Here is a 14,820-nt window from a genome sequence, read left to right as displayed (position 1 = left end):
TTTAGTATGAAATCAAAAATTGCAAACTGCTGCCTAGACTATCTTTTTGTTATGATTGCATAACGGGGAACGACTATTTTATGAATTATTTTTAAATTAAAGTAAAACATAATTTTGTAAGCAGGTCATGTGCTGTTTAGGGCCAGTACATTTAAAAAAAATTAAAAGGTGTAAAATTAAGGAAGGAATGCCAATATTACAATATTTAAGAGTGGGTAGTCTCCTAAAAATGAGATATTTATTGTATTTATCTATTTTAGAGTGTACTTCAGTGAAACGGCAAATAATTTTCAAACTTTAGGTATGCACATAAAAAAGAAAAGATGTCAATGAATATACTATTATTATTAGTAATATAACAAATAAACATAACATTAAATGGACGCATGTTGGATTTTTATGACAAATTATGTTTCGTTCGGCACGCGTCATTTACACAATCCGCGCATCGCCTAGCCACGATCTTTTTAGACCATGCCTCAACTGAAGTATAGCCTTAACTTGTTGACCGCAGAGCATTTAATTACTATTTAATTACCGCATTTAAATAACATGCTAATTATATCGAATGGTCAAATAATTATTAGTGTACAACAGGTGCACCGTCCGCGTGGAAAGGATTAAAAACCGAGAAGAATGAATAAAAAAATGCAGGGAATTTTGAACAACAATTACTAGTAGAAATGGTAGAGGATAACATTTTAATTCTGTTTAAGGGCGGCACATTGCCTAGGGATGGCACTGGCTAACCCAATCAAGAATTCTTTTCTTTCGACCATGTCCGATCCTAATAGGATCATACGGGCCTGAGGTTTATATTAACAGATTTTATTTTTACGAGAAATGGATGTCAGCCACTTGCTCAACCTAATTGGTCCATACTCTGGACACAAATTGAAAAACAATATGTGTAATTGCCAGACCCAGGATCCGAACCTGGGACCCTTGACACTATAGACCGGCTCTTACGCGGCCATCGTGGGTGTTAGAATATAATTGCTGGGTGCAAGAATACATTAGGTATTAAATGATTAGTAATAATATTTACCTGTTTTCGTCTTCCGAGGGGTCGGTAATCAGGGTTTCGTCTGACGAGGAAATGGCACTCCTGCGTGCCATTAGTCTGCCAGGCCTGCTGGACTCTCAATGGGAGATCGTCAGGATGAAGCTTGCGCTGATACTCTTGGGTGTGGCAAGCCTGAAAAAAAAAAAAAAAATAGATAAGTACAAAGATAAAATTCCCATGATTAGTAGCAATGGTAAATTATTTCAACAGGTTACATTATATAATCAACACTATAATATAATAGATGTGTTCCTGTGAGGTCCCTCGTTGCCAATGCACAATTGTGCCTAATCAGTAGTCTGCCCCAAATATAAGTTTACTGTAGATTTGGTCCGCGAAGATAGACTAAAAATGATAAAAAATCCTGACTGCGAATCTTTAAAATCAAAGTTTTAAAACGACTGAACATAAAGACTTATAATTTATTCGTCGTCAGTGGTAGGTATGGTTAAACCTAAGGCCGTCAAAAAATTATTGATAGGTACTTATATAGTTGATATTTTCGAAATTATCGAGCGCTCCGGTTATACGATATACATTGATTGGATGGTATAAAAATTAATAAAAGTAACATAATAATGTTGCAATAAGTATAAACAGTACAGTAACAGATACCATACTGTTTACAGACACAAGTCAGAAGATAATAATGACATCCATTTTGACTAATGAGATGTCCGATCTTTCAAACAATCTGTTCAAGAAGACATGCATCAATGCAGTGGTGTGCTTAAAAGCTTTCGCAATATATGTGGGATAAACTTATGCCCTAAAATTATTGACTTACCTATCTACATTAAATATAGATAAATTTTATTTCTATTGGAAAGTACCTACAACATAATTCAATGATATATTATGTGTATGTGTATTTTATTTATTTTCAATAATATCCTTCAGGTGGTCACTGACAGGAAATCGAGAATGTTTTCTACTCATTGGAGTAACCACAATATAAAATACTTGTCATGGTTTTTGCAAGACTATAATCAACAGAATTGTCCTAATAGAATTTCCGACTTGCTTATGTGACGAATTGCAGGATGCCGATCACATCCTCAGGGAGTGTCCCCACATGTCGGTTAAAAAGGAAGAGCTTCTCAAGTCGGTCCGACCCTCAATTGAACCGGTCGGCCATTGCCACTTGGTATCTACGAGGGACAATTTGCCAGCCTTTAAAAATCTTGCGACATTTTACAGCGAACAAGAAGGTCTTTACTCATCGATAATTGACCGTAATACATTATTATATCAAAGTATAAATCACGCACATTCTAATGCACAATCACGATCTTGGGAAGTTGCTCTTGGGACACTTTCGGCACGACTTTAGAGAGCGCATAACGTTCATTACGCCACGGCATACGCCTGCATAACGGGTGTGGAGAAGTGGTTGGTGGTGGGGGGAAAATCAAGCAACATACACAAATGGCGGAAGATCAATAATATCGAATTTAAATCGTTGGTAATCGCGACAATACTCATCAATGAGGGAATTAATACTAAAAAACTGGGTAGAAACTGGTAAATGATACCATTGAGAATATTAATAGTAAATAATATAATCATTTCAAAGAATATTTTAACGTAGAGTATACGTTTTATAGCTTTGCACTTTTTACTACACTGATATGCCTCTTTGCCTGATTACCTCGCATAAATTTAGATGAAATGATATTCACTTGTATTAATATATGTAGTAATAAATAAATAAATAGATAATATACATAATAATGTAAAAAATATATTTTTAGAATATAGGTATTACATCATTTTCATCCTACAGCTGGAGTGCAAAGTTATGAAGCGTATATCTACGTAAGTGTGATTGAAAGTATGCAAGCCAATGCACCAATTTGATGAGGAATTTCACTTCCGCGACCAAATGTTCCGCATCAAGTGAAGGGTTTTGGTCTCCGAACACGTGGGGTTTGTTTATCTAGATTCCAGTTCTAGAGGCGGCCGCTAAAAATAATGCACCACTTGACTTAACTTCTACTTGACTTGAATGTTGAAGAGAATAACTACAGATGCGTCGATGTTTTCCTTATGTCAACGGTCAGATGCATCAAATTTTCGACACACACGTCATGATCTGCTGGAGATCTTGAAAATATATATGAAAATTGCATAGGAAATGATCTACATTGCATTTTGCATAGTATGTGTCATCTAGCATTTTAATATAATTACAAAAAAGTTTTGCAATAAAATGCAAAAATAATATACCTAATATGTAATAATAATTATAAAAGTATTTTATTTAATCTCTGATAACTAAGCTAAGGAGCAAAATTTAAATGTTCAACATTCTTATTTTGAAAATATCTTTTTTATATTCCCACTATATACACTACACCCACGGTGGCCGCGCGGCATAAGCGTTGGACTACAAAGCCGTGGGTCCCAGGTTCGAATCCTGGGTCTGGCAAGTACACATATTGTTTTTCAATTTGTGTGTGTCAGGGTATGGACCTAATAGGTTGAGCAAGTGGCTGACATCCATTTCTCGTAAAAAACAAAATCTGTCAATACAAACCTCCACTCTGTGGAGGCCCATATAATCCTATCAGGATCGGACATGGTCGGAAAAAAAATTATACACTAATCGGTTAAATAATAAGAAGTATAATGTGTATAAAATTTAAAGTAAATTACACATAAAACTACATTTTGTTTGAAATACTGTTTATTTTGCAAATTTTTATTTTTTATTAAAAGTATTTTTTCTGTTATATTTTCGCTTTTATTTTATTTTCCATAAAAATTGATAAAAAAAATCAATCCCGAAACCCCGGGATTATGTTAATCAATCCCGGGATTCATAGGTATCGAAAATAGCTCGGGATCCCGGGATTGGAATCCCTAGTCGTAAGTATCAGGTTCGAATTCTGTGTCTTGGAGATACACATATTGTTCTTTAAATTTGTGATTGGAATCAGACTATCAGACCTAATAGGTTGAGCAAGAGCATTTCTCGTAAAAATAAATCTGTTAATACAACCTTCACTCTGTGGAGCCCCATATATTATGATCCTCTCAGGATCACACATGGTGAAGTTTTTTTATAATATGAGGTTCGATTCAATATTTTTAGTATAGTATAAGTATAAGCCGAGTCAGGAAATATTTCGAATACATCGAAGTGAAGACCTGAACCGCCCCATAAAAGTCCCCGTGCTATTCGGATCGCCTGAGACTTTTTTGGTCAATAAAGAGGTTGAGGACAACATTCCTGCCAAATTTCAGCTCTCTACCTCCGAAGACCATCGCGTTTTTATTCGACTGGGCTAAAAGTCCTGTTGTCATGTTTGTGACTTGAGAAGTTATGTAAAAAAAAAACATAAATTGACCTGCGACATAATCACCGTTAGTTGGGATTAGAGAACGATGCTTTCTGCTACCGCGATATGCAGTGTAGCAACTTGTAGTGCATGTAGGTCGACCACGATGTACCACAAAATCAGTCCGCAAATGGAGACCACAGTAACAATGTCAATAATGAATTGTGGTGCATAAAAGAATCTTTACTTCGTTTTAGATCACAAATAGTCTTACGTATTTAGATCTATATGATCTATTTATTACTCACGTCCTACATGTTTAGTAGATATGTAATGGTAAGAAGTTGAGATGCAACTTGAAGATGGTTACTTACGTATCAGGCTCAGTATTATAGTACAGTCAGCAATATCTACTAAGTAGATACTAATTAGAATGAATATTTTTTTTCAAAGGGCCAATTCCTTCAAAAAATCCATGTTGCATTTATAAATACATGATTCACAAGCCGTCAACGAAAGGTAAACACATCGTTTTTTTGCAGAAAAATTTATTGACTAAATCACGTTATTTATTCAACAAATTTTAAACTTTCCGAGTTGTTGACTGGTATTAAAAATAAAATATAACTGCAAAGAACGAATTGATGGTCTTGTTGACATCACTGTTTCAAAGGTGGATTTTGGATTTTCACGCTATTGTTAAAAAATAATATTGTGAATATCGAATTTCATTTCTCGAAACTAAAGTTATGTGTGGACGGCAATGACGTATTGTGGACGGCATCTAATGGTTATCTTTAGTTTAAACATACAGAGATATGTTTATATCAATAACAATCGAATTGCACACTACAATTATTATTTTTATATAGCATTCAAAATACTAACCTTATGTATAGAATTTTATTTTTATCTCATAATATAAGCATACAGCACTACTAAATACATGCTTCTACCAATCTAACGTCAGATGTCAGTGCTGACAACATAAGATATAAGTAAGTACCTATTTAACTATAAAAAATGATCTAAAGGAAGTGGATAAAAATATAGAATTTTAAAGACGCATACGCACAGAAGTTGCCAACCGATTAAAATATATAATAGTTTATTTCCAAGATAGTAAGTACTCAGCCGTTTTGAGGATTTTATGATGTTGACAATGCCACTACTAAACAATGATGGTACTTGACAAGATAATAATTGTTAAAATGAATCAACGGTGATTTTCTTTTACGCAGATGATGCGACTAATTCGTCAGAAGATTTAAAAGGGGACCTCAAAACAATTCAAATCAGTCATAGATTTCTCACAAATTGGGTAGGTACTTTTCTCTATAAATTATTTATTACCCAAAATCCCTGCAACTAGATCGTATGTTCACACAAAAAAAACCACTAATATCATTATTTTCATTTTTATTCTAGGAAAGAGATTCATTTATATTTTTACAAAGTCCGTTGGTAATGGAATGTATGGTTTTATTTTATTTTTTATCGTGGGGACCTCAAAATCACGCTGTGCCTCAAACCTCCACGTCCGCAAAACTGCCACTGTCTTTAGTATAAAATACTGTAGCGAAACCCTGGTCCCCGCATAATTCTACTATGGTAGTTTTTTTATCTGTCGTACCTACAGTAAAGCAATAATAAAGACCCTAGATGCGTGGTGCGATTTTAAGAATTTTGGAGATTAATAAAATTGTCCATTTGCGGCAACAATATTATTATTCAACATGGCGTTATTATTTCTTACCTCGTATAATGAGAACTGCTCCACTTTCTCGTTGGAATTATAACAGGAGAGCAGCAACGCCACGAGTTCATCAGCGGTAGTGCTGTCACTGATGAGGAGACTCTTGTACTGGGAGTTGCTCATCAGGGCCGAATCGTAAATTCGCACCAAGCCGCCGCGACGCGTCTGGAGCGAGAACCTGGCCAAAACATCAAGAAAGTTAGTATTTCAACCTAATAACCAGGGAAAACAATCAAAGATCACTAGTCACTATAATAACACACGGGGGTCCTGGAAATATGGTGTACTTCAAGGTGTGACTAGATTATGACTACAAAGCAGGGAAGCGAATTATGTAAGCATCATGTTTGAATAAGCAGTAGATAAATATACTATTATCAAATTACTTCACATAATTAAATCACCTTATAGAAGATAATTAGTTTCGAGACATATTTGTTTACCATTCGCTCAACATATTAGGTCGTGGTCCCGCAAACTCACGGCACTACAATTTTATTTACAGATGCTATAGGTTAGTTTTTAAAATTCAATTAAGAATCCCTGCGAAACCAAGCCATAATAGATTTAAAAAAAATAATCGTATATCTATAAAATATCTAAAATTATGCAATTAATTCATGCATAACTTTGGATATTTTATGGATGGAATAATATGTGTTATCTATTATAGCTTGGTTTAGGCAGGGCTTAATGAATTTAAACAAATAAACCAAGAACATTTGTGTACTATTATGTATTATTAATCCAACGAAAACAAATAAGTATGAATGAAAAAGTGTGCACAATTTTGAAGCATCGCCCAAAATATACCAAGGTTTGGTTTAGGCAGGGTTTAATTGATCTTTGAAAACTAACCAACACCATCTGTAAATTGTAGTCTTAGTTCAATAAAAACAAATACGTATGACTAACAAAGTTGTGTAGTACATATTTATGTCGGATCTTAACAGCCTACCTCCACTTTTCGCCAATGGTTGTTATAATGCGATGTTTTAGAAAATATTAACAAGAAATAAAGTATTTTTCTGGGAATAAAACACTCAATTAAAACATTATACTGAAATCAATGAGGGGGGGGGGTTAAGATGTGACGTAATTTTAGAAAGGGTGTTAAAAGATATGTGATGATTGTGCTAGGGGAGTAAAAAATACCGGAAATCGCGTGACGCCATTTACGGACGTTCCCTATTGGATGATAAAATAATATCATTAAAGTGGTTGTATTTAATTTTGATAAATCTACTTACTGTACTGGGCAATATGTACAAGTTCATTGAAATTATGTAGGAACGCAGAAGGTGTCAACGCCAAACACAATGGGTGTTGACTATTACCAATTTTAATTATAGTATGCAAATTATTTTTTATGTAGATTGTAGTGTATACATTAGCACTAGTATGACAAGAATAAACCGGTTTTGATATTAAATCCATAGTCTCGTAAGATTTAAACCGTCAGCAAAGTAACGAAATTTAATGTAGAGAAAACAGACTTGCTCTTTGTTATTACTAGGGGCAGAAATTGAATGGGCAAAGATGAAATATTTATTTTGCAGTAACCAATCTCCGAAAGTAATATTTTTGCACGTCCCTTGTATGCTTAGTAAATATACAGAGTTAAACCACTTAACGATGATTACTTTAACTTTCTCACCTTTACATAGAGCTTTCAGATGCAGCTTTTGGAATATAAAATATTGTGTGCTTTTATTATAGGTACGAATTTTGTCGGCATACCTCCTCTTAAGCTGGTAAAACAAAATGCTTTGAATATAGATAATTATTCAGTGAATCGATATACGATGTAGGGTCAGGATTATAATGATATAAGAGCCAATTTATATAGAAAAGTGAATTACAGCTCTGCGATTAGTATGTTTGTACATCAGTTACAATGTCGCATTGGTGAAGTGCGGAGGTAGGCTGTGAAGAGTTGTCAGTCATACGTATTTGTTTTCATTGAGACTAAGAATACAAATTGCAGATTGTATTGGTTAGTTTTTAAAATTTAATGAAACAACTAATTCAATTGAGTAGACAGTAAATTAATGTTTAAAAAAAAGATCATGAGTTAACTTACTTGGAATATCCCTTAGGATGGCAAGTCTGAAGGGCTGCAGGTCTAGCATCCTCGCTGAGCACCAGTAGAGTCCTGACCCCAGCGCGTCTCACTGCCACCTCCATCGTCAAGTAGAAGAGTCGAGGGTCTCGGTGCTTCATGCGGTACTTTCCCAGCAGCATGCCGACAACTTCACGACTCGTCGTCTGGAAGGTCACGCTCAACGTTTTGTATTCGATGTCCGGTCGGAGGCATTTCGCGTATACTTTGATCGTCGTCTGTGGACAAAAGAAAATTGAGTGTTAATATAACAGTTTATAACATTATCAAATTCGCATAGATTTTGTTTGACGCGTACATAATATTCGATATTTCGTTAGGCAATTATTGGTCTGCCTATTGGTATGAAGTGGTTTGCAAATCATGAGGTTTTATAATACTAACGTGCATGTAAGTCAAATTTGAAAGTGCACGTAAAGACGTCTCCATGGCGGCTCTCGTAGTGTAGTGGGTAAGGCGCTGGCCTTCCACCCGAGAGTTCTGGGTTCGATTCCCGGTGAGGACACAATATTTATGTGTTTTTCTCAAAGCCTGGGTGTTTGTGATTATTCAAAATTACTAACAACCACCTTGTACGAAAAAGCAAGGACATGGTTATTAATAATTCTAACAAAAAAAGACGTCTCCATGGTAACAGCGAAAAATTCAAAACCTTCACAGGAAATATATAAAAATATCAAGAATAGAGTTGGGTCACATTTTGAAGATATATGTTTATGAATATTATTTATTTTCGTTGAGGATAAAATGAATATTTTCCCTAAACATAATATGAGCAAGTAAAAAGGATCTGTTGAGCAAATTTGATACGATTTCAAAAAAATACTTTAATGAGGGAATTTGCTAAGTTCTCTACATTTGGTAATTTTAGTTTCAGATAATTTTAATAAACGGCTTGACATATGAAATAAATATTTGATGTAACAAAAATTAAAAAAAAAAATACTAATATTGACAAAGGTACTGTAATCATTATAATTTACAATACCAAGAAATAGAGCATTCCATTTAATGTTTTAGCTCTGAAAGTTATATTGATCAAAAGAAATACACTTTAGTTTAGAGATGATAGCTTTTAATAATAAAATGCAATTGAATGTTACTAAAATTTCAATAAGTATGTATTTCTCTACTAAAATAGTTTAAATCAATTATTATTAGCAGGCAACAAAGCTCAGTAGTTCAATCGAACCAATTTATTGAACTAAGTTATCTCTGTAATTAATTTGATCCACTTATAAATAATACAACTGGGCGTCCGGAATACGATCCCGGATTTAAACGATATAATCTATGAACATTACTTTAATGGCTCATTTAGATAACAGCTTATATAATTTATTAATATTGAGAGTTTCTCACGTGTAAATTACGAGGATTAAATGAAAACACTACCGGATTAGACTGGATTCCAATATTCTTGATACTATACATCACGTTTGTTTTCTTGTCCGATAATTGGAGAAGGTCCGACAAAATGGTCAAGACACTAACCAACAACTTCGATAATAAATACTACACAAGTCCAGAACACGGTTTTTATAATAGCATTATTTGTTTGTAGCTAACTGAACTGGCACAAGTCACAATAATATTATTATTTAGTACAAAATAAGAGAGTGTGTTATTTTATGATAGCTACTGCATTCGTGGGTGTATATTGATAAATCGAATGAGTTTTTCGACTAATTTGAAGCCTAATTTTAGGTTAATTAGTACTAATTTAGTAACGGCAGATGCACGCATCTAGTCCAGCGGACAATATCCGGATGAATGTTTTTTATTACGTTTTTGTCACCAATGATTAAACTGTGTCATTTGTCACTATTAAAAATTTATTAATAACTTTTTTTAAATGTTGTATTGTGGTATTAATTAAGTTCATAACCACGATATAATATAATGTCACGAATAAGACTGATTGCCTAGGTATTATATATTATATAAAACAGCCTATACCTACTCTAACAATAAATTAACAAAAAAATACAATATTAGTTAATTATCTGTTTACGCATTGACGTATATTATTATTAATAGTTATTTTCTTATATTAAATGTAGGAAAAGGAAGATAACATTGTAAACAGTAAATATATTTTTTTATCACGCAACCAAATATTAAATAGTGTTTTTTTAACAATTAAAAACGTCTAAATAAACAAAAGAATATTAATGGGACTGTAAAAACCCAAAATTCTCTATTAAAAGTTAAATACCGAAATCACAAAAAAAACACTTAGGTAAGTAACTTAACTTAAACACAATAATATCGAGAATTTTTAACACAGATTAATTAATTAAGCGATTTTTATAACACTGGTCGGTTTATCAATCAAAATAACCGTTAATAAATTCGTTAAGAGATTAATCAATGAGTGTCCACGATAAGATCTGCACAGGATGGCACAAACAAAGCACTTGTATCTTGTATTACGGTGAGATGAAAGCTTAATTGGAAAGGTGTTCTCAGTATGGCGGACGTCACCACATAGCTGGCCTGGGACACTGATCAGGTTTTCAGAACGGTGGAACTGTGAAGTCGTTTGTCGTGTCGCCGGAACACAGAAGCCTCGCAAGTGTGGAGATGATGCAGCAGGAAGTGCATTCTACGACAGGCGAGCTTTAAGCACCGAAATAATCGAAAACAAAAAAGCTCGATGAAAAAAGTTCCAAGCGTGTTCAGTGTTTGTGGTTTGACGTTGTTATTGCATAACTCACTCGGATTAGAGTTAATGGAATGAAGCTCTTTTTAAAGAACATTATATAGTGTTTTGGGAACTGAATGTTATGTTATTTTATTAGACTCATGACATGACTGATTAAATTACCAATTTTATTGAATTAGCAATAAAATTCCATTTTAATCATATTACATTATACATATTCGTTCATAAGTTAGGGTGTTTGTGTTGTCGCACTATTATTAAGACTACCCCATAGTAAATACACAATCATGCTATTCAATATTCATTCACATTTTTTGTCAGAACAATAACATACCTGCGTATTTTCAAAATATCTATTTAATTGGTGGTAATTTAGTTTAATTTACAGTGGTGCGCCAAGCGGGGGTATTAGGGGTGCGAAACACTCCGGCGGCAGGATTCAGGAGGCGCGAAAGTTCGAAAAAACATTTTTAAAGATGTTATCAAAAAAATAATATTAGTTAATTACCTACATAAAAAATGAACTGTGAAATGAAACTATCGATCCAAAACGCTTTCCATTATAATTCAGAATGTTATATTATTTAATAGGTAAAATATGTGATAACTGTAGTTACATATATATTATGATGAAAATAGAAAATTTGTTTCGACTTTTCTTTAACTTTATTGATAATCATTATTACCGTACACAAAAACACATTTTATTACAGTATAACCTCGTTTTTACGTGCCTGGAATTCACGTTTTCCCGGCAATTGCGTGTAATTTTTTCAGTCCCGATGGATTTCAGTACATTTAATACCCGCATTTACGTTTTTCTTTCCCGCGATTTACGTCGGAAATATTCAAAATATGCGAGTTACGTGCGCTTGACAATGATTGGGTCATGACATTCGAACGGCGTAAGGTGTTTGGAGGGAGAGGCACGGTGATTGGTCTTTACATAACAAAAAAACAAAAATGCAACAAACTAATATACTTACATGATTTTTTAATAAAAAATAAAAAAATTTTCAACAACATTTTTAATTGAATGTTCTTGGACATGTTCTTTTTTTCAATACCCCCCTTTTACATTTTCCCTCCAATTAGGTTTTTTTTCTTCGGTCCCTTAAAAAACGTAAAATAGGGGTTATACTGTATTAAGATAAGTATATACCTACAAAGTGAACATTACCTTTACCTAATAATCCAATATATGACTGAAGAAGTAATTGAATTCAAAGTCTAGACAATTTCATAAACAAAATATGATTGTATGAATGAATTTTACACTATATATGTATAATAGAAAATACTTGATAACCACTGTCCACTATGCAATTTTATTTTAAGCTTTCAAGCTAAAGCTAAGCAAGCAAGTGACAATGAATATTATAATATAATAATTACAATGTAATAAATATGAAATCATTCAATATGAGAGGCAGGCCTTAGTGAAAGCAGCAATGAATTATTTTTCCAATCCAATGGTCCAGCGGATGGATTTATTATGAGATGCACAGATAAACTTTTTTACGTCACGATGTCTACTTTTTTATAGAAGCAACCGTCAAAGAGTCGATGATATAATATTTTTTTCAATTATATCACAACCGACCACAGTATTTCACGATCTTGTACATCACGGGGGAAAAGACGAAAAAATATTCGATACAATTTACTTATACAGGATATTACGCAGGCACCATAGACAAGTTTAGTTTTTAATAAAAACAAAATAAAATAATCAATGCTCCGTGTAAAATGTGTGTGACTAAAATATAACGACGTAAACTGTGGATATCGAATATGTTCATTTATCAAATTATTTATAATAAAATCGCCAACATAAAAATAGAAATAGGTACACATGAAATTGTCAATAAATTTAATTCAATAAAATAGTCTTTCAGTCATTATATTCAAGAATACCTTGTTATGATACAAAGATAACTATTTCTGTTTTAGAAATGATTCTACTAGATAACTAAGAATTTAGGAAGTCTTTGAATACATAGGTATTTGTATAATAATATATTATAAGCTTTAACAATCGTATATATTGGTCTGGAATGCCTGTATGTTAAAAGTAGCTATTACGACGTCATAGTCCTATCATTTAATTAAAGGCATGGCGAGGTTCTATTAAAATCAGATAGATAAATACACTCAAAAGCAGATACGAATAAAATAAAAAGGATGGCTATCTTTTGTTCATCTCAATCACAAAAAAAGGAAGGAAGGATTGAATGGAGATTGAAACATCAATGAATATAAGCCACACAATAGAGAAATTTATCAAGAGATTGTCAGACGGATCAAGCAATGAACGCTATTCCAGTGTTTTGATAGAAATTATTGACGAACCCTTTAATATGCGTATATTTAATACACCTAGTGCTAAGGTTAAATTTATTATTATTATACATCACAGCTGTCAAAAATATTGATCCATGCGGCTTTAAAACAGTTTAAAATGAATTCCCGTTCTGCAAATTGCCTAGGTCACAGAACGATAATTGAAAAGCTTACATTCTTATAATGCAAAATAACCAGGGAACACAGAAATTAATGGGAACTGAAATACCAAACGGCCGAAGTGTGGAGTAACAGGCAATCGATCTCGAGAGTGGAAGAATATTGAATAAACGTAAATATGTGGAAGAAGAGGTCATTCTTAGCTTGACCTTCGTTCTGACAACTGCTCTCGGTTTATGCACTGACGCTCATCCAATATTGTTGTATTTGAAGGTTGCAACACACACTATTTCACGTCTATAATGTGTGGTTAGTTTTTGTAGGACACTCACACATTTAAAACCCTGCTTCAAAATGTAGTGTATTGGGGTATCTGAATTATACTTATTAATATGTTCTGTGAAAATAACCTATTTACAGTATTTACTTAATAAGATTTTGATAAAATTCAATTTTATAGACGAAAAAATGTCGACTGTAGTAACTGAAGTGTGTAATATTAATGAATAAATAATATTAAATGAAGGATCCAGTATTGTATGACACAATGTTCGTAAATATAATCTCGCTACACCCTAAAATGCACTTAGGAATTCTGGAGTAATTTAAATATCGATCAGTCCACGAGACAAAAGAGGGCGCTGGTAGATGATGGCCATCACGAAATGACAGACGTCCGTGGAGGAGATGATGACTGCCGGTGGCTGGTGGCCGACAGGAAGCTGCCGCTTGTCGAGGAATGCGGTTACGCCTCTTCTTCCCCCACTCTTCGAAACGAGATCACCTTACCAATCTTAGCATGCTGTCAGGTGAGTAATAGATAAATCAATTGGGCAATGAATGCAGAGTTATTTTATTGATGATCAATGAATGCTTGTGATCGTATTTACCTGTACAAAAGAGTGTGAAAAGATTTCATAATGGTCCGTTTATAATAATCAACTATTACAATAGTGTACACGTCTTAATATTATAAAAAATATTAATTGGTAGTGTTTGATGTGGAAGAGAACGGAACCGGAAAGACTGGAAACAGAAAAAAATGCATTTCCTCTGCAATTCCTCTTATTAAACGCAAATTATTGACACATGGGTGACTTAATAATCGACCATTATTAAAAAAAAACCGTATGTTGGTATCTACGTACATATCTGATAATTAATAGGTATGCATTATTTTTTTAAATGTAGGTACTCGTAATAGGTAAGTATGTACATATTCTTATATTTAAAGTTAACAAAATGTAAAAAAAAGTACTTACATAACTTCTGAGAAAATAAATGACCAATAAAAAAAAACTTTTTTGAAAAAAATACGACACTCGAATCTAACCTGTATCTCTCGGGTATCACGCCCATGCACATATACAACTATGCTAATAGGTATCATACTTAATTGCGACAAATTTTAAATAATGGCTCTTAATACTCTCTGAAGAGCTTTCCAAATTGAGTTACTAT

General features: G+C 33.3%; 2 protein-coding genes across 2 annotated transcripts in view; one reads left to right on the top strand and one right to left on the bottom strand.

The window, feature by feature from the left end:
* rau (RA domain-containing protein rau) overlaps positions 1–14,820 on the bottom strand; it is a 200,654-nt gene that overhangs the window by 1,261 nt on the left and 184,573 nt on the right. The window contains exons 3-5 of the mRNA XM_085955761.1: positions 8,190–8,446; positions 6,107–6,284; positions 1,049–1,198 (exon numbers count right to left, since the gene is read on the bottom strand). Of these exons, the coding sequence (XP_085811887.1) occupies positions 1,049–1,198; positions 6,107–6,284; positions 8,190–8,446 (585 nt within the window). The remainder of the gene's footprint in view (positions 1–1,048; positions 1,199–6,106; positions 6,285–8,189; positions 8,447–14,820) is intronic.
* The window catches only part of LOC147066343 (uncharacterized), a 112,657-nt gene that overhangs the window by 29,824 nt on the left and 68,013 nt on the right, over positions 1–14,820 (top strand). The gene's annotated exons all lie outside the window — the stretch shown is intronic.

The sequence above is a fragment of the Rhyacophila brunnea genome, unplaced genomic scaffold, assembly GCF_057557595.1.
Source record: "Rhyacophila brunnea isolate RB1 unplaced genomic scaffold, BYU_Rbru_1.0 scaffold_5, whole genome shotgun sequence".
Classification (NCBI taxonomy): Eukaryota; Metazoa; Arthropoda; class Insecta; order Trichoptera; family Rhyacophilidae; genus Rhyacophila; species Rhyacophila brunnea.
This window is presented reverse-complemented; position numbering and strand designations above follow the sequence as displayed.